General features: G+C 41.3%; 1 protein-coding gene across 1 annotated transcript in view; it reads right to left on the bottom strand.

The window, feature by feature from the left end:
- The window catches only part of RNF150 (ring finger protein 150), an 80,863-nt gene that overhangs the window by 2,027 nt on the left and 57,426 nt on the right, over nucleotides 1-21,410 (bottom strand). Inside the window, exons 3-6 of the mRNA XM_053403306.1 lie at nucleotides 15,645-15,716; nucleotides 15,041-15,123; nucleotides 13,819-13,915; nucleotides 12,552-12,762 (exon numbers count right to left, since the gene is read on the bottom strand). Coding sequence (XP_053259281.1) covers nucleotides 12,552-12,762; nucleotides 13,819-13,915; nucleotides 15,041-15,123; nucleotides 15,645-15,716 — 463 coding nt within the window. The remainder of the gene's footprint in view (nucleotides 1-12,551; nucleotides 12,763-13,818; nucleotides 13,916-15,040; nucleotides 15,124-15,644; nucleotides 15,717-21,410) is intronic.

The following is a 21,410-nucleotide window of genomic DNA, read 5'->3' as shown; positions in this document are numbered from 1 at the left end:
CACTTGTTCCTCTTTCATGTATTCTTAACTGTGTGTGTTTCTCTTCCCTCAAGCCCTTCCCCAAGCCACTGTCCTGCATTGCTCAGTGGATGGATCTTGGGTAAGCAACCACATCAGCCTCAGCTCTTTGTCTGCAGCATCTCAGGAGCCCTATGAGAATACAACCGGTTGGCAAGGCTTCCTACGTCTCTTGAACTTTCAAACAGTCTTCCAGTTAAGGACAGTTCCTCCCCTGGATTGTTTTGCCTTTCAATCTACTTCTCTAGAATTCCCCATTGCTCTGTTCTGTTTGTTCTCCATCTTTTGCAATCTCATGCCTGGTTCAAATGCTATGAAGTAACATCAAGGGAAGCACTTCCATGAAAGGAATGTGCAATCTCTAATTTTTCTATATGTATACAAATGCTAGGAAACTGAAACCACTTGTAACTTCCTGGCAAGTGTATATATGGTGAAAAAACTCACAATGATGCACATGCAGGTTTATTTCTTTATTGCAATACTTAATGGCCCACATTTCTTTTGTGTAAAAGGACCCTCGAGGAAATTAAAAATCATAACAAAAACAATACCAATAAAACCCATGGGGAAATAAAAGCAAAAACAGAAAAAGTTGCATTAACAGACCAGCAAACCAATACCAAATTATCACAGAGTATCCTCTTGATGCATGGTTAAGCAATTTGGTTTTTATCCAGTGCCAAAACACACAGAGAAAGGAAGGCAACTGGATCACCCAAGTGTGGAACTCCAAACTCTGGGTACCACAATCAAGGAGCCATTGTCCCTTATACCACCAACCATACCTCAGATGTTGATGGAATACAAAGCAGGCTTTCCTGGAAGATCAATGTATGATACGCACTTCCATTGCACAGAGAAATGTCTTCTGTGACCAAATTGTGTTATTGTTAATTTTTTAAGGCTGTCTTGCATCTAAGTCCATGGCTTTTTAGATACATACTTCTTCCTATATTTTGCCTGCAAGACTTCTGAAGCGGAGGAGTAGCAGCTGCTTGAGTCAAGCAACAATGTATAAAATTGTTACCGTACTAAAACAGCTGGATTTATTATTGGCTTTTCAACTGTAACATATAAGAATGTTTATGTAATTTTGACTATTCTTCTTTTATAAATTTACATTTTAGGAATGAAAAGTGAAACTACAAAAGCCCATCTGGGCTTCAAAATTTTTAAAAAATTGATCTAAAACTGAAGACCTACTAAATAAATCCACATTCGGCCAATACTGGATTGCAGAATTGTAGCTTCAGGATAACTATCCCAATTAGAGTTTTCAAAGCTCCCTGAAATCTCTCCAGATTTCTGTAGCTTTGTCCTATAATAGAGGACTTGTGGTATAAATACCTCTTTGACAAAATAATCACAACAGCAATTACAGAACACACTAGGTAAATTCGTCTTTAAAACGCACACACAAAAACTAGTTTCACAGGTAGAGGCACTGTGAAATTATCTCCCCTGTACTTCTTACAAAACACCCAAGTCTTTGTGCAATTCATATATGCATGTTCAGGTGTCCAGTACACAGAGACATTCACGGAATGTGAGATGTCAAATTTTTATCATCACACTTCTGTAAAGGGCATTGGTGAAATCAGACACGGTATCCCACTTTGCAAACATACTTCTATGTTGATGGGGAAGACCAGAGACCAAGTAAGCCCCAAAGTGTCTGAATCTGCCCCTGATACATTGAGGCGCACAGCTTGTCCAAATATACTCCAACTATGCCAAGTCGTTTTTGCTTCATCATCTTACATTCCACAAAGATGAGACTATAAAATAGCTCTTAAATAGCAGGAAAGGGAGAAGACATATTTGATATCAACAATTTTTTGAAACCCTTGAACCAGATGCATGAAAGAAGTTTTGCAAAAAGGAAAGTTAGGGAAGTGATAATGTGGCGAGACTTAAAAGACTAAGTCCAGTTGAGCAACGGTCATTACCTCCACTGTACCTTTCAAATGCACTTTAGAAAACCCACCCAACTAACATTAAAAGAGCCTAACACTAAAACTGTGTAGGCACAGTCCAACGCATATAGCTAATGACTGGGATATAAAGCTGTACAAAGCTATGGGTGGAATATAATTAAAGACTGCAACTGTCTCTTCTGCTCCCTGTTGTTACCACTGAGCTACTATCTAGACAGTAGCTTTGACAAGTGCTTTGAAAACTCATTAAAGGATTTTCCAACCCATCACTGAAGACAGATCAGTGATTGACAGAGGCTCTTAACCAACTAATTTCTAAAGAAGCAGCCCTAAGCAGAGGTGGCATTTTAAAGAAGCAAACAATGCAATAACCCAGTTGGCTTACAAAGGGAAAGGAATGATTGCTGGCTGCATCCACAAGGGAGGTTTCAATGTGGAATGCCCTCTCTTTGTCCTGTAAAAAGTGAGTGAAAATTGTCGTGAAAGAAGATGAGGGAATGTCCCTTCTGAAGTATAGGAAATCATGTATCTTACAGAAGAACACTGCATGGGCAGTGTTAAAAACCCTCCGTGTAGTCCAACTGGAACCTCTTGCTCTGTTTGTGCTGCTTATTCCTGCTACTTTTGCTACAATAGAGTGGCAAGTGCTGATGTGAATGTGGGGAGCAAGAGAAGCAGATACATCTTACTGTTTAAGAGATGAGTGTGTTTTTTGTGCAGGCATTACATTGAAGAAGTGATTGGAATCACTAGTACATCCATGCTCACTGCTTCATGATTTCTGAAGCCACCCCACTTTCCAGTTTCTTACAAATAGAAGATGTGTTTTTCGTACATCTGCTGAACAGGCACCTTATCTAGCAGGCTGAGTTTCAGCAGATACCTACTAGATATTCGCTAGATACACAGACTGTCCCATTTACTCAGCATCCAGTGTGCTCCCACCACTGGTTTGTGAAGCTGTGCACACATGACATCAGCCACAACCCGCATCAGTCCTGCAGTTACTTGAGAAAAACGGTACTGTGTTTTGACGTCGTTTTCTCCCAAACCAGCTTTGATCCAACTTGAAAATGTAAGCTATGTGAAGACAGCCACACACCCTCTCCATCCACTGCTGTGGTCAGGCGGAGAGCAGCTTGGAAACACATTCATCCATACTGATGTGCACAATAGGCCCAGTGTAGTGGTTAAGAGTGCTAAACTAAGATCCGGGAGAGCAAGGTTGAAAAATCCCTACTAAGCCATGAAGCACAGTGGATGACCTCAGGCCAGTCACTGCTTCTCAGCTTAACCTACCTCACAAGGTTGTTGTGGGGATTAAACGTAGACCACCTTGAGCTGCTTGGAGAAAATGTGGGATATAAATGCAATATAATAAATAAATAAATGACGTGCAAGTGCAATTTGAAACACAGCAGCAGGGAACTGAGTGTTTTAAGTGGGTAATGTGTACATAAGCCTTTGTGTGTCTATCCAGTCTTTTCTTTCTCAAGTCATAGGCATGAGGGTGATTCCTTATCAGCAAGGCAGCATGCAGAGACGGAAGGCCTATCTCTTCCATCCTCACATGACTGGAATGAACAAGCTCTGCCCCTGCCCCCAGCTACAAGCCTTTTTCGGTGGTGGTGGTGATGAACCACCATTGGTGGAAATAAGGAACAGCTCCTGCCCCACTGCTGTGTGCGTGTGCATGTGTGATCATTCCAATCACACTGGGGAAGAGAGACATAACTCTCCCCCACCCTGCATACACAGGGAGGGAAGTCAAACTGAATTCAATGATTCGTATTTATAGGACTGCATTGTAATTATTATTATTATTTTTGCTTCCACCTAAGAAACAATAGTTCGCTCAGATAATAGTCACAATTATAAAGTTATAACTTGCTTGTAAAGCTTTCATTAAAAAAAAGCAATTTAGAGAAAAGGGGGGGGGGTTGGCAATAAATTCCTGTAACAGGAAAGCAAGGGCTTGGGGAAACTTTTGGATCACTCATACTAAAAAGATATTACTGCAAGGCAAGAAAAGCCCCCTAGGAGACATTTTGAAGGAAGGAAGAATAGAGCAAGAATGATGGTTGCAGGGACTTTGTTCCTTAAAGAATATGATGTTCCTGAAGTACACATGGGCTATAACTGGAAAACAGGCATGTAGTGGGAGCATCACACTAGGACTGGGGAGACAGGAGTTCAAACTCCCACTCCCGGCTGAACAGAATGATGGACGGAGGAAAAACAAAAACAAAATCTTGAGATATTTTCTGGTCAACATTGCACTGTTATTGCATAAAAGTCATTGTACAAGGACAAAGGCCCCAATTCTCTGTGGGAATCAGCTCTGTGCCAGTGCAGTGATTCTCATCAAATCAAATGGCATTGATTGATTGATTGATTGATTGAAGCAAGCGACAGTTAGCGCAGTTGGTTAGAGTGTGGTGCTGATAACACCAAGGTCATGGGTTCGATTCCCATACAGACCACCTTCATATTCCTGCATTGTGGGGACCTGGACTAGATGATCCTCGACGTAACGACGTAACGTCCAACTCTACAATTCTATGATTCTGAGCAAGCCAAATTGCCATAAAATGATCCAACCCACCAGAGACTGAAACTGGCTAGCCTAGTTTTCACCTTGCAAGACCAAGACCCTGTCTGTGTGAAATATTGCCATGGCGCAATTTGCTTATACTCCATAACAGTGTTTGATATGCACAATTGACTCTGTAACAAATTGATTCTTGCTACAAAGGCAAGCTGCTCTTCTCTACATTTGTTCTGCTTTCTGCCCATTCCCAAACATTTCCTCCTGCCTCTACAGGGGATGCCTGGAATACTGCTATGAGGTTCTTTTGCTTTACATGTGTATTACTTTGTACAGCTCTTCCTACTTATTTATTAATTTTTTTAAAAAAAAGATACCTACCATTCCTTAGTAAAATAAACTCACAACAACAGTCCATTAAATAATAAAAATAAAAAACCAGACACATTGAAATCAATACTATTTCCCTAAGTTACTTGACTAGCACAGCTCCCATTGGTTTTAATGGGTCTACTGCTAAGCATGACTAAGTCTGAATCCAGACTAGTAAAAACAGTTCTGACTGCTAAAAAAACTGCACCTCTCTTCCAAAGCTAGTCTTACTGTTGAGGTAAGATAACCATACACTTAAAACACATACATTTAGGCTTCCTGCCCAAAAGTATTGGAAACTGTACTATTTTATTATTATTCTGCTAATCTGGAAATTCTGGGGAAACAATTTCTTTTGTCATGTGGCCTTTGCCAACCTTGTGCCTTCCAGTTGTTCTGGCGTACAACTCCCACCAGCCCCAGCGAAGTGAGGCCATGCTAGCTGGGCCGATGGGAGTTAATAGTCCATAACCCCTGGAGGGGTCAGGGTGGTGAAGGCTGACACAGAACATTAAGGAATGCCAGGTACGTCTGCTGCATTTAAAGAGCAGAAAAGGGAGGACAGGACTTGCTATGAGGCAGAGGGAGGCAGGTGGGAGAGGCTGGTCAGCACAGAGTGGCGGTCAGGTGTTGGGAGGGCAGAGCTATGAATGATGGGCAGTGTGTGTGTTTGCCATCTTGTTCTATGCCTCATGCCGCAAAATGTCTTGGGCAAGCGGTGAGAAAGGCAAAGAAGTCTTCTTGATAAGAAAGCAACACCAAGCACAAACGGTATGCGAATCTTTCGTATCATTTCCACCAGAGTGATTTCAGACAGACAGTGGCATCATTTCAGCCTTCTGGAATATTGTGGTGTGGGGAAGGTCCAGTGGCCCTGATCCAGTGGAGGCACTACCTTGTTTCTGTTACCTCCTGTATCCTTAGTGATCGACCTAGACGGTAAGAGGAAGTCTACACTAGCTATAAAGAAATGCTGCATGGGTGAAAGTACAGCTGTGGGAACAACTGGCGGATGCAACAGAGCCTTTGAAGTGCTGCTGTGATGGGTGTGCACCTATAACGATACGTTGTCACGAGGTGGTAAGTTAACCCTCCCTTAGCAAGATGGCTACCATGAAGAAGCAGCCTTTAGAATAAATTCATTTTAGAAATTGATTTTGAATGCATTTTACACTGAACAGCTGCTGAGTAGCTTTCATTGTGTGCATTCCAGGCAGCCTCAGGCCTGTAAATAACCCATTGCTACAGTCAGGCCCTGAATAATTTCTTCTTTCCCTTGTAACAGAAAATGGCTTGTTTCGAATGCAATTCTTCCTCATTCTTAAGACGTTCAGAGCAGCATATGCTTCCCTAGGCAAGGAGCCAGTGACTGTTAAACCTGCTGCAGTGGAAGGTCTCTAGCAAAAAATGAAGTAAAGAAATGAATGCCTAGAGGGGGTCATGGACTGCACTGAAAAGACGGGTATGAAAAAAGTAATGGACATAATCGTAACAGCACTGTGCATGTGACAGGGTATGTGTGTGTGCTTATGAAATATGTGCTTATGCATAATAGTATATAATCATTAATCAGAAGTATCATCTATCATCACACAAAGAGAGAGAGAAAGAAAGAGAAAGAAAGAAAGAAAGAAAGAAAGAAAGAAAGAAAGAAAGAAAGAAAGAAAAGCTGCCTATTTCAATCAATCTTTATTATGGTCCAGAGACCCAACAAATCATTACAAATCAATACACAATTCATACAGCCTACCTCCAGGTTAATCAAGCATTTTGTTTAGAATATAGGGCTCATTTGTTCTTGCGACCACCGATAAAAACTTTGCCACTGCTAACGTTCTAGCATTTGTCCGGTCTTCCACTAGGAACCTGACATAGTGAGCCTCTGATTTTCCCGGGAAAGATACCAGCAAGGGTAGTATCAGTTCAGCCCTGGCCTGCTCATATTTTGCACAATGCAACAAAATATGCTTTATGGAATCGATGTCTTGAGCACACGAGCAAAGTCTCTTTGCACACGAGCAAAGAAAGAAAAGCAGATGTGCTCATGGTTTATAATCTTCAGGGTAAAGGTCCTAAGAAAACTCTCTAAAACAGGGGTGATGAATCTGTGGTCCATCAGCCACATGACCCAGTTCCCTCTGGGAATTTAACAATTCCTAGACATAAGTCAAAGGGGGGGGGGAAGCATCACTAGGATGGAGCTAGACTTATAGAGCAATCAAACCATGATTAATCAGAAGTCAGTCCTATTGAATTAAATGGGGTTGACTCCCACTTAAACAGGGTTGGGATTGCAGCCTTCATCACATTTAGAACAGACTTGTTGGAACTGACAAGGGTGCTGCTCATAATCTCCAGTTAAGCCACTGAACAGCCCGGCCATTGGATGTGTGCCATCAACAATTGCAGTTCTTAGTCATACGGCATGCCATCAGTAGCTGCGCCAAATCTGGCTTCACCCTGTAAATATTTGTATATTTGGAATATTTATTGGGATTTTTCATGTGAACAAAAAGCTCTCACATAACTTATTTCAGTACAGCTATGGGAATATACAGAACCAAGTTAATAGAATGCCTTTGCTCTAAGTGCATTTAGCTAGACTTTTAATCTATCTTTATCATCCTGAAGTTCCATGAGCATTATTGGAACACAGCAGCAAGAAAGGTTTGACTATTATTTTCTCTGTTAAAAAAGAAGCCAATTAACTATTTTTCAGTTATTTGGGAAACTGCAAAGTACCACTGGGGCACCTAAAAGCACAGGTACTGTTTCTGCATCATTTGTTTAAATCTATCAAGTTTTTACATTGCTGTTAAATCACCCTGCTGTTGTTTTAAAAGATTTCTTTTCACGGTGAAATTTTCATTGTGGTTGACAAATATCAGAATTTTTAGGCTATTATCATAAGTAGACTTTGGAAAATGAATATACATTCCAAAGTATATTCCAGAGTACACTTTGGAAGGAGTCGATGGGACTTATGTCTTGAGTAAGCATGCTCAGGTTGGATTTTTAGAATTGCAACAACCATTCATTAGATTTATACAGTATAAAAACATAAAAATACATAACATAACCACCCAATAAAGAGTCTTCTTGCTTTAAAATTGTTTCCTGATTGTTATGTATATTATATTATTTGATATATCTTTTGATATCATCCCCTGCTTTGGGATTTATTTTAATTAAGAATGGGTTACAAGTACCCTAGATATAGATGACTGATAGATAGATGATAGATAGATGATAGATAGATAGATGATAGATAAATATAGATAATACTATTTCGCATAAAAATAAATACAGCATCTTTCTATCTGGCTAGAAGTAGGGGATTTGCACATTGGGCTGATCCTCACTAATGAGATATTGCTTATCTGTCACATTTTACATGAATAATAATTTAAAAATAAATAATTTATACTGATAAAAGCCCATATCTTTCTGCTACCAAACAGAAGACTGGAGGTGGAAGTGACTTTGAAACTCTAATAGACAAAGTGTGGTTTGTGACTGTCCTACTTCTGCACGTCAGATTCCTCCAGGGGTTAGACTCTTGCAATGGGCAAACTTTCTCCACCCTGGGGGCACCTCATCTATCTTGGTATTCAATCTCAGTCAACTCAGCTCTGTAAAGTAACTCTGCATGTTGTCCTGTTGCTTGAGGTGTGGCTAGGCAGGCCTCGAGTTGCTGCACCTTCACTTCCAGCAAGACAACCACCTTGCACTTGCTACATGTGCGCTGTTGCTTGTTCTCTGGCAGAATGACAAACATGGCACAGGCGTTACAGGTCACTGCAACAGCTCCCTCGCCCTCCATGTCTCTGGTCCTATACACACCAAGAGACAGAAATCTGGGCCTCCCCTGCTAAAAGCCCTTGCAAACGCCCCTGTTTGCGAGCTCTGGTTGTGAGCTCCCAAGATCTGCACTGAGCTAAGTTTGACTGCTGCTGGTTGCTAACTCCGTCATGTGCCATTAATCATGTGAACAGCTGAGACAGCAGGGGGTCAAAAACTCCAAAGCAGGATTTCATTAGCATGATGCCCTTGAAAAAGCCAACTCACAACAGCCACACACCTATACTGTTTCTGTAAAGGCCTTGAGTCTTATGAAGAACTTGATCCACAAAACACATAAACTGGAGTATTCAGACTTGCGTCTAGGAAACTAAACAGTTTTGCTTGAGTCATTTAACTAATCCATTTAACTAATCCACCTAGACTGGGTGAGCTCCCTGAGAAACATGCACTGGCATCTACATTCCTAGGGTCTCGGTGTGACTGAATGATATTGAACCAATGACAACACTAGCAGAAATAGAAAGTGTATGAACTCCTGAGGTGACATTTTAGAAGAGCAATGACCTATGCTGAACTCTGAGTAACATAATAGGGGAATGGCATGTAAGAACTTAAAATGCTTGTTGGAAGTCACACGGTATTTCCAGTGTACAACTTTGGAAGCCATTAACTTTAACTGAGGGGTGGAGAACCGGATCTGGCCTACTGGCCAGATCCACTTATCTACACACTCTCCTGAAGGCCAGGTTTGACAGGTGGGTAGGCATATCCAATTGCTTCGCTGATGGCTTCACCACAGCAGGGCTGCAGAGAGAACAGGAACCGCAGATTCCTTGGGATTTGCACTTCCTGCCCAGGTCTTCCCAAACAGATCTTTTGGGGAATTTTCTCAGCCAGAAGATGTAAACATAAAAATATGTCACTTATCAAAATTTATATTGTGAGCACCTCCCTTGTCATATGTCATCCCACCAGCAGTGAAGCATATGCCTGCGCTGCCCAGGGTGGGTGCGCTCCTGAGGAGGGCACAGCATGGCGCAGAGCGTGTCCTCCCAGATGCAGGATAGCTGCTCAGGTGCATGCAGCAATGTACGCACCATGCAGCCGGGGCCAGAGCGAGCTGCTAATGGCAGACATTCGTGCACCACCCGCCTGCGGCTCCCAAGCTTCCCCCAAGCTGTCAAAACGAGGGGAGGGAATGCTGTTGGCAAAATGACACAGCTTCCCCCTTTCCTTGATGGCTCAGGGTAGGCTTGGGAGTCACAGGCGGGTGGGGCGTCAAATGTCACCCCCCTCAGCAAAGTCACCTGGGGCGGTCCACCCCCACTCCCCTTCCTCCTTCCCTGCATCCCACTGTAACCAATATCACTCCCTCTTTGTCATGTCTGCTCTTCAGCTGCCTTGACAGCAGACGTATTTTAAAGGTGCTCCTGAATGCCTGACAATAGGATATATGCTCAGATCCCTATGTGCTTCCAGAATGGAAGTTTACTGGGGAATCAGTATTATTCTCCCACACAAGGCTTTTGCACTGTCCACTCCATGTTACCATCATCAAAATCTCAGGCCATGTTTTTAAAAACATTGAATCCAGATTTCCTCTTACAGTGGGAAATACGTTAAAGTAAACTTTTCCCATCTATTATAAATTTGCAGTCATCACTGGCATGGAAGCTTGATAGCGCATTTGTTCAGGTAGGCAGCTTGTCATACATGTGGCAATGTTTCTGTGGGCGGCCTCTATCACTACACCCACATTTCCATTTGCACAAACTAACTGTTTTGTTTCCCGCAGCTCAAAGGATATTTACAAAATAAAAAAAATTGGAGGTTGCCCCCCTGTTCCCACCAAAAGGGTAAGCCTCCATTTTGCCCTGATAACTAGGGGCTGGTAAAAATTTGCTCTTCCTCCAAAGTTCCCAAACTTCCTGCATGCATGCTCCGAATGGGAAGAGGTAGCGGAAAGCAGGGAAGCTGTGACTGAGAGGAGGGGCCAGAAAAAGGCAGCATGGAAACGCACTCACTGTTGTGAATGAGACACAGAGGAATTATCTATGAAAAAATCTAAGACCAAAAAATGAAGCGTGTGGACAATCATGTGCCAAATGTGCAAAATCCCCAGATAGGCAAGACGGTGAAATGAGGATACAGAGGACCCAACAGTGCATAAACATCTGTGTGATTTTTATTTTATTTTTTTTGCAGGGTTGTGCTGAGCCTAATTTATGCCATATTCACACAGAGTCCTCAGGCAGCCTTGCTTTTAAGTTTTCTCACCAGGGCTACTCCACCGGGGCTACCTCTACTTCCATAGTCTCAAAGTACTTGATGAAGGATAGGAAAAAAACAAAAACTCAGCCTGCAAACTCTAATTGGCTTAACCAGTAGATTTATCAACTAAAGGCTAATTTTAATCAAACACGGCAGATTTTCATCGGTGGGGCCACAAATTCTGGGGAAACTTGTTGCTTTCTATAGGTCATACTGATTCTGTTATGCTATTGAAATGTAGAATGTTTTCCCCTCCCTTATCCCTAGTAAATATTAGGTTTTGTTTATTAAATTGTTAATAAAAAAAACCTTGGATTCCCTTTAATATCCCAGATTGACAGCGCTAACTGAAACAGTACTTTGGGTAGCTATGAAGATATTTTCCTCAGAGCTAATGCAGAGAGAAGACTTTTCCCCATATGTTGCAACATGCTCTCTTTCCCACAGCTCCCATTTTACAGTAAATTCTAGCTGTATGCCCTGGTTAGTTCATATCTGTGAGTCAGTCAGTCAGCTTCCTGTTTTGAAGTCACAAACATGTGATTTTATTTTTTAAAGAAAAGGAAAAAAAGAAAGCAGAAAAAATATGATTATTAAAAAAACCCCAAAAAGTGTAGCAGGAAACTCAATGTGTATAGCTAACAGATGCTGTAATCCTAATCCCAGCTACCTAGGTATAAAACCCATTGTAACTGATATGAGTTTAAAGCTCCTTTTGAACTTTTGAAATGCATGTGGGAGGAAACCAATGGGAGAGTAATGTCCCTGCTAGAACTGCATTTTTTAAATCGTCAAATCTGGAAGCTGCTCAAGTATGCTGTGGTAGCAAATGTAAGATACTGCAATGCCTGCTGAAACTGAGGCCAGCTACTGTGGTCTGACACAACCCAAACATGTTGTGTCCCCTTGTGGCTTATGAAGAGTAAATGTATAGCAGGACTAGAAGATCATCTTTCTGCAGAACTGAACCCTAACAGAAAGGCAAATATAACCTGTGCTTACACTCTTGCGAGCCACAGACATATTTGCTTTGGGTTACATAGAGCCATCCTGCAATTCAAGGATTGGAGAGCGACAACTTGTTTGCCAGAAGAGGCCCACTCAGGACTCAAGCTTACCTTTAAAGTCTTCTGATAATAAATGAATTACAGCAGACTGGCACATGAGATCTCTGCATATTCGCAGTTAGAACTATGATTGCACTGCATATTCGCAGTTAGAACTATGATCGCACTGCATATTCACAAGTGAATATTTTTGGCATAACACCACAAAACCCTCTTCCAATACCTTCTTTCACTATGTGGTTGTGCCTGCTTGCACCTTCAGTGCAATTTTTGTTTTCACTGCAGCCAATCTGAGATCACTGTGAACATTGCGATTCCATGTAACCCATCAGATTTGGTTTGGAATGGATTACAGGATGCATTTGGGATGTCTATTGGAATTTCAAATGAGAAATCCAGTTCTGCTGAAGTATTTTCAATGTGAAACAGGACTTACCCATGTCCCTGTTGAAAATACTACAGAATGGTCACCGGCGATTTTATGAATCACATTTGAAACATTCACTCTAAGCAAATGAGTTGAGAACTTACTGCTTGTGTTGAGGTTATTTTCCCCAGTCTGTGGAAGAGGGTCTGCATCCTGGATGACTTGTAGTACTCCAACTGTCCGGACAGGAGGATCCAGTGCTACAGAGCTTTCATTCACAGTTATATCACTTGCTCCTGTAATCTGATTAGTTGGTGGTCCTCCTATAGAAGCTTCAAAATCTGGAGGTATGTCATCTACACAATCTGCATTGGGCTAATGAAAACAAGAAAGAAGAGTCTAATGGAAATGGGGAGAGAGATTCTGAAAGGAAATATTTGTCTCTGGATTACAGGAAGAAATAGTTCATTTAGTTCTATAGTTCATTGTAGTTCCAAATATTACCTTGTCATGGATTTCAAAACATGCATTTTGGCTTCTCTTTACAGGATAGTCTCTATTAGTTTGCAAATTCTTCTGAAAGCAAATGGTCATTTAGAGACTATCCATACCTAGATTGTTATGTTAGATATTTGTTGATGGCACCAAACCACCAACGTCTGTAACAGCATAAACCTAACCATGTCTACTCAGAAGTAAGTGCCAGTGAATTCAATGATCCTTAATGCAAGGTAACTGGGGTTATGGCTGCAGCCTAAAACAGTAATCTTATCTTGGACATATCCTCACAGAAATGTTTATCCAAATTGGAGGCATACGACATCATGTGCCTTTTTTTCAGAACTGATGCATGCTTGGTATATGGAGTTAATACTTAATTTAGATGTTTTCTTCGTAACCCTTCAGGTATCTTAATGGATGATATCTACTAGATGCTTTGCTAATTTATGGGGTTACTGCTGGGATCCCCATTGTGGTACTGGGGGGTGCCATGCTACCCTCAGACACACACTGTTCCTCACAATTTTCACTTAATTTTTCGCTTAAAAATGTGTGGGTATTCTTTGATTTTGGGGGTGTTTTGTTGTAGGGGTTGTCGGTTTTGGGGAGGGTTGCTTACTTTGTTGCCTTGTGTTTTGTTTTATGGGTTGTGTGTTTATCCGATCTGGGGAGTTTTGAGCTTCAGGTTTTTTCCATACATTAAATATTATGGTTCATGCTGAAAATGTCACTTGGGGTGTGTGTGGGGGGGTTGTGTAGTTTATACTGTCTTATTAGCATTGGTGAGAAAATTGCTTTAGGGTACCCAAAATCTTCAGGATAGAACTATAATGCTAACTAGGATGATACTTTCTTATTCACTTTTTTAAAAAGTGGAATTAGGATTAATGAAAATACCATGTTCAGTGTTCTACCACATTACATGCTTACCGGAATCCCTAGTGCTTTTAAGATGTTCATTTTACACATAGGGCAGGTGCGATGGTCTAGTAGCCATGGATCTACACAAGATTTGTGAAAGAGGTGCCTACAAAGGGAAAAAAATGAATAAAATCTATACAATTTATCTATTCACAATTTCTCAAAGTTGCAGTTGATACCATCTGTTTTGAAAAGAAAAACCTGATGAGAAAAACCTGATCAAAGAAGACCTGTACTGAAAAATAGAAGTGCTTTGTAGTTAATGAATTGTTGTGGATGGAACCTAGCTTGTAATTTCAAATGTAAAATTAGTAGAAAAAAGCTCCCTAAATAAAAACTTCAGAAGATGAAATAAAATGGAAGCAATTTTCCATATTAAAAACCAGACCCTAAGAAACATTCATCTGTTGACAACAGATTTATCATCCTTGGTATTGTGAAAAGTAGCATAAATAAGAAAAAAACTATTTATTGTGTTTCACCTCTGCATTCATGACTGGAGATACTGCAAAACGCAAGATCTGCAACTGCAGAAAGAGAACTGACAGCATACAATTTGATCTGTGAACATAGAACCTATCAACCTGCGTAGGATGAGAATTGGGAGTAATGGGCATTGATTCCCTAACAGGCTTGCTTCTTTGCTTGGAAAAAGATGCATGCAGTCTGTCACATCTATTTATTTACTGGTTTTGGTTTACTCCCCCCCCCCCCACTGATCATAAAAGGAACATATTACATTAGATTGGGTCCAAAGGTTCTATTCCCCTGACAAAGGAAGACTTCTTCCATCAGAGCAAAGCAACCTTTGGATCTAAATCCATCTGTTCCAAATTGGATTTTTCATGTGGGCTTTCCAAAAATACTAGCAGCATGTGCACTGAGGTAGCTGAAAAGGGGGCATGTATATGACACCACTGCTATATATATGATATATCTAAGGAAAACTGCAGTTAAATTGCTTCTACTTTAAGGTGATCCAGTAAGTTAAAAAAAATCCCAATCAGATAAATTTCCGGCAACCAAATTTCAAACACCAATGCTGTTTTTGTAGCCCCCCCCCCAAGCCACTGTTACTGTTTTAGCTTTAATTGGGGTTTTTTGAGGGTATTTAAAGCATATTGCACTGTTAGCAAATGACAAGGACATATTATTGGCCTGTGAAGAACACCACAAAAATCAATTACTTTATTAATTGTATCTCTCTAATTGGATGGTTATATCAACTCACCGGCAGGGCAAGATCCTGACAACGTCGTTTGGTTTGTAACCCTCAATACACACTGCACAGTTATCGAAATCGGGTTCAGTTTCCTACAGAAACATTGAGATCGACATTTTCAACGAAAAGCATGGCGGACTGAAATACACTGACATTTAATAACATCCCCAAGTCCTTCCAGATTCTGAGAGTTCGGTTTAGTCCAATTGGTTACAGTGTCCATTTGCAAAGGGATCCCTGTAATTCAGGAATGGAGAACCTGTGGCACTCCGAACCCCAGCCAGCCATGGTTAATGGTCAGAAATGACAGGAGCTGGAGTCTAGCAATATTTGGAGGGAACCATGTTGGTACCACTGCTGAAGCACATAACAGAGGCCAGTTTCAACCCTTCCTCCATATGGAGAGTCAATGTAGCAGGTTGCTGCAGGTATGAGCAACCAGTGTGTGCCTTCCAGACAGCACTCTCCTCAGTCCTCACCAGGCCCTTTTGTGGAAGAAAGTAGCCCACACAAAGGTTTCTGGTTTATTTTATTTTATTGCCCACGGCACAATAACTGCATTCCCCACCCCCACCTTGCTTGGTTAAAACAAAGACTTAAGAAAAAAAATTACCTTATCTCCTTTCCTTATCGTTCTGACCTGCAGTTTGCTGATTGCTTTCTTTGCAGCATCTCCCAGACGGCGCTAAAAATGTAATATATCACTCTTTATTAAAGAGCACACCTTCACACAGACGTTCTTGCATGGCTCTGTAATAGTTTGATGGTCCAAGATCATTTTAAATGAAACAGAGAAGAGCTACGTAAATGCAATATTGGATTCAAAGAGGTCACTAATACGGGGAGTAATTGGTATCGACAAAACACCAGATGCAGGATGGATTAAAAGGTATCTAATTATCTCACACTGTTATAGATGTTCAATTTGTTGGAACAGGAACCAATGACAGAAGTATCAGGTGTAGCTGATTTTTGCTGATCCCCTGCTACCTATTTCATGCTACATAATATTCCAGAGAGCCTGGCAACCTTTGGGAGCACGGTATTTTTAAAAAAAGGTGGGCAGGGGCTTAGGTGGATAGGAGGGATCAACAAAAAATAGGTGTCCTGACTTGTGCAAGTAGAAGCACATTTTTTGACAATTCAGGACAAACAAAAATGGTTCTTCACACAAAACACAGTTAAAGTACATCCCACAAGATCTAGCAATGGTCACCAACTAAGATAGCAGTATACCTCTGAATACTAGTTGTTGGAATCACAAACATGCTCAATGAATGCATGAGTGCTCTTCCAAGAACAGGGTTATATTATGGGTGGTATCAGAGCAGGTCCATTATTGTCTGTGTATTGCTTACAGCACAATCCTAAACAGGCTGATTTAGAAGTAATTCCTACTGAATTCAGTTGGGCTTGCAAGACAAAAGCAAGTACTTCTTCATACAGTGCACAGAATTTGCTCCAGAAAGAGGCAATGATGACCACCAACTTGTATGGCTTTAAAAGCTGATTAGTCAGATTCCTGGAGGATAAAGCTATCAATGGCTACTATCCCTAATGGTTATGTTCCACCACCACTGTGAGAGGCAGCAATGCTTCTGAATGCCAGTTGCTGGAAACCACAGGAGGGGATGGTGGTGCTGTTGTGCTCAGTACTGACTTCCCATGGGCATCAAGATGGCCACCGAGAAAATATTGCTGGGTTAAGATGGGCCTTTGACCTGATCCAGCAGGTCTTGCAACCTGTTAGAATTCCTGCTCCATGATTGCAGTCATGGGATTTTTGTCTATCATGTGACGGTGTATGTTTTGACTCCACAGAGTGGGAAGTGACGGAGACAGGGTGTTTGTGTTACTGTGTTCCGTGAAGTGGTACTATTGTCCTTTGTTTTGGTTTTTTTGCTGTCTGATGCTTGAGAGAGAGGGACCCATGTTGAAGTGCTCCGTGTGTGTTTATATGTAAATAAAGTAGATTAGCCAAAATGCTGAATTGCTGAGGTTTGTTACGCAAGCTGCAAAAACTCTGCAGATCCCTAAGTGTGCTGATATCTGTTGGCATCGGTCGCTGTGATGTTCGGTCTGAAGAAAGCTTTTGAAGCTCCCGAACGATTGACCAGGAGGGAGAGAACATGCCAGTTGGGCATGTGTCTCTGCCAGGTCCTACTCGAGTGTAGGATGAGCTCCTGACACAACCTGGTGGCCAAATAAAGAGGCAGGCACAGAGGCTGGGTTGAACTAAAACCATTAAATTTGAGATTAAAACCCATAAAACCGCTGCAGAGGGAAACACTATCAGTGTGGGATCAAACTTGAAACTGAAGCAAATTGCAATCTCTAGGGCAACCAAACCCAGGAACTAGAGGCACAGCTGTCCAGTCTGCATCCCTTTCCCAGGCCACACCATGAAGGTGAACAGGAAGGTCTACACAAAAGAAGTTGCAGGATGTTGTGCAAAGGCCTTGCCATTATGTTGCAAGAGGTATATCCCTGGCAGAATCCCAGACTGCATTCCTTGGCCAAATACCTGAAAATGTTCCATACTCTGCAACATTTGAAAATGCATTTCCCCACTACATTTTATTGCTAAATGAATACTTTTCTAAGCTAAGAAAAATGACTTTGGCACTTTAGCACTTCATCCACTTTCTCCCAACCTAAGTACGTACTGACTTCACACCATCCCTGCATGAGTGAAGCCATCTGCCTGGAGAATTAGGGTAAAAAATTATTCCACATATTTTTTGCATCTGAAAATCTGGAATGTGAATCATTCTTCACCCATCTGTTTCCATTTGCTTTTTTGTTTGTTTGTTTTTCCAAGGCACCATTCCAGTTTTCAGAAAGGAGAAGCAAAGATTTGGAAAGGGGGGAAGCAGTAAGAAATGTAGATTAAGTTTCCAAAAAAAGAAAAAAAGCAGTTTATTTTAAGAGCTGTCACTGCAGTTATTTCCTTTTTTAAAACCATGTAATGGGCCATAATAAGGCTACCAACTTAGGCCAAACTGCTAGTTGGCTGCTCACCCCTAACCCCACTTTTTGTTTAAGCAATTATTAAATACAGAGTCACTCCACTTCATTGTTGGAGCCACTGAGTATAAAGAAGACAGTGAAAAGATAAAAATATATAGGAGCTCCTGAAGAATCCTGTCATGTGATCTAACACACATGTGGGGCACTACCTCTTCCAAATGGGTTCCACTGAGTTTCTTGCATTTACTATATCTCTGTGTACTGGATATATAGACTGGGATGTTAACATTGCACCGTTCACACAAGGACCTTCAGTTCATGGTTAAAAAAACCCCTCGTTATGTTTTTGTAGATAAATTTCATTATGTTTTTGAATTTCTTGATCTTTTTTTCCTGCTAATTAAATCATGTTATATATTTTTGGTTTAATTGCCCTTATTATGTTAGTGCAATATATGGGGTTTAACATCTTGGGGCCACGCGGACAAGCCTAACACCTCCCAAAGGTCTCCTACTCGGGTGGGAAGGGGGCAGCCTTCATGCCCTGGAAACGCTTTCTCCTTCTGCTCATCATGGAAGAAAGGCACCTTCCACCCTGTACAGTGGTACCTCGGGTTAAGTACTTAATTCGTTCCGGAAGTCCGTTCTTAACCTGAAACTGTTCCTAACATGAAGCACCACTTTAGTTAATGGGGCTTCCTGCTGCCCCGGCCGCAGAAGCCCGATTTCTGTTCTTATCCTGAAGCAAAGTTCTTAACCTGAAGCACTATTTCTGGGTTAGCGGAGTGTGTAACTTGAAGCGTATGTAACCTGAAGTGTATGTAACCCGAGGTACCACTGTACTGAGCAGCAGGAGAGAAGCCATGCAGTGTGGAGAAGGCTGCCATCACCTCTCCCTGGGACGCACAGCTTTGCTTCTGTTGCACAATATGGAGGCAAAACAGTCCATACTAAGCAGGAAAGAGAAAGATGTGATTCCAACTGCACATCGGGAGGCTATGTTTTATAATTTCACCAGAGTTGTTTACCTACCCAAGAAGCCCTGGTCAAATGCTGACATCCTTACTGAGGGGTTTATGTGGTGGTCGTATTCCACTAGGTAGTGCTGAGCCAGGGCCCTCCAGAGTCCTCTTTAGTAGCACTATTTAGCTGGCACAAATTTCAGCCACCACAATGAGTGGGCGCTGAAAAGTGGTGCACTCTGGCTGGATCACGTCCATCGTTTGCAAATGTGAAACATGTCCTTCATACAGCTCCTCAGAAGGGAGATAACAAAATGAACATTTAATGTAGCTCTTGATCATGACATGCTCGCCAACTATTATCTTGTAATGTAGCATTTTATCTTTGGCACCATTTCTCTCACAGCTTGCACAGAATGGAGGGGAAAGGCAAGAGGGAGGAAAATATTTCTTGTGCGCTTTTAATATATATCAAAGAATGTGAGCTAGTGTAAAATAGAACTGGCAGGCTGGCCATGATACTTTGCTCCTCAGTTTTGCTCTCATTAAGCATTTAAGAATAAAACCATTTATTATTAAAATAACACTAGTTGCATCCAAATGATGTTTGATTCAGTGAAGACCTATTTAAATGAATGGATCCAGTTTGTCATGTTCATTAATTTTAGTGGATCCACTGCAAGAAGGATTAGCGATGAACACAACCCCATGCCACCTACTAAATACTTTCCACCTACTAAATGTACTTTCATATTGATTGTTCATCATTTAAATTAAATGCTGACACACTCCTTGCCTCCCTGAATATTTTTGCTGGAAACGTCAACTTTTGAGTCAGCAGATGTTTAATACTTTTGGGAATTAGAAATTCTGTTTAAGATGGAAAATGAGGGTGGACAATAACGGATTAAATATTTGTGATACTTTTGGAATACACTTAAGTTTTAAAAATATAATCACCATATAAGACAAAGTAGAATACTTTCTCATTTTTACAGTGTTTAGACATTTATCCAGATCATGGCAGTTCCCTTTCTCCTCATTCCACGTGTCACTTGAGTGGGGAAAGCTCCAGTGATCAGGACCAACTCAAATGGTTGGGTCATCTAAACATTCTCCCATCCCATGCAGCCTATACAAAGGAAACATAATTCCAATACTGCAACTTCTAAGTGATCAGTGACTCTTTATTCACTTGGGGAGGCTGTGTTAGCTATTCCACTACTTGTGGAGGGTCATAGTGTGGCAGCATGTGGAAGAGCCTTCTTGGTAGTGGCTCCAGAGCTCTGGAACTTGCTTTCACGGGATCTACATTGTATAAGTGTCAATGACATTCCAAGCTGACCTTTTAATCTAAGGTGAATTTTAAAGGACATTTTGTCAATTTGGAGAGGAGCAGGGTTTTTTTTTTTTTACTGTTTTATGTGGAAGAGGGTTATTTACTATGGTGGATAGCAGCAGTGGATTCCTTTTTTTAACTTGAAAGAAGATGAAGTTTTGCTGTTGCTTGTGACGGTGGCAGCAGTAGTAAAACTCTTCTAAGTGGCTGGCAGAAGTCATCATCCTTTTCTTTCCATAATGCCTGTGGACTGCTCTTTGCCACTGCAACCAGAAGTGATATTTTCTTCCTAGCAAACAGAGAAACTACTTTTTTCTCATGTTATGGTCCACTGACTGACACCTGCCTTTTGCCTTTTGTGTTTTAGATCTGAGATGAGACTATACAGCTTCCTCTGCCATAAAATTCTAGAGCTGTAACCAATTTGACATGAGCTTGGGTGCTCTCTGTCAAAAGGAAAGCAAACCAGTGCAGAAAACAAATGAAGCACATATTTAAATAATTAAAATTGGCTGCTGACAGAACTAAAATACCACATGATAAAGATATTGGCAAGAATGACCTGAAACAGGGGTTACCAATCTTTTTTGGGACCGTGGCCACATTTGCAATCCAGAAAAACTATTGTGGGCACCACACATGCAACCCCTCTCTAAATTGTTCCTTGCAGTATAATTAGGCTTTTAAAAGCCTTCTGTTGGCTAAACAAGGGGTTTTCTCCCCCAAGCCTCATTGCAGTGGAGGAAGAAGCAGAGGGATGGGACCCTGTGGATACAAGGAAAGTTCTTGTGGATGCGTGTCTACCCCCAGGCAGCATGTTAGCAACCCATGATGGAATTATCATAGCTATTGCTATGCATTATATATCAGTGAACATTATACTGAGCGGAGGGAATGACAAAGGCCAAGCTAAAGAGGGCAAATGTTTGCAACAAATGGCTCTAGAAGAAGAGATGGAAAACCTCCATACTTCAAATGTCAAACATGCAATACTACACCGGACATTAAGCTTTGAGCACTTTGCCCAAGAAGATGCAGAATAAATACTGAATATGTGAGAGCCAAAGGCCAAACAGATATAAGTTATAAGCAAGTTGATGTTTCACAT

Source organism: Podarcis raffonei, chromosome 9 (genome assembly GCF_027172205.1).
Source record: "Podarcis raffonei isolate rPodRaf1 chromosome 9, rPodRaf1.pri, whole genome shotgun sequence".
Lineage (NCBI taxonomy): Eukaryota > Metazoa > Chordata > Lepidosauria > Squamata > Lacertidae > Podarcis > Podarcis raffonei.
This window is presented reverse-complemented; position numbering and strand designations above follow the sequence as displayed.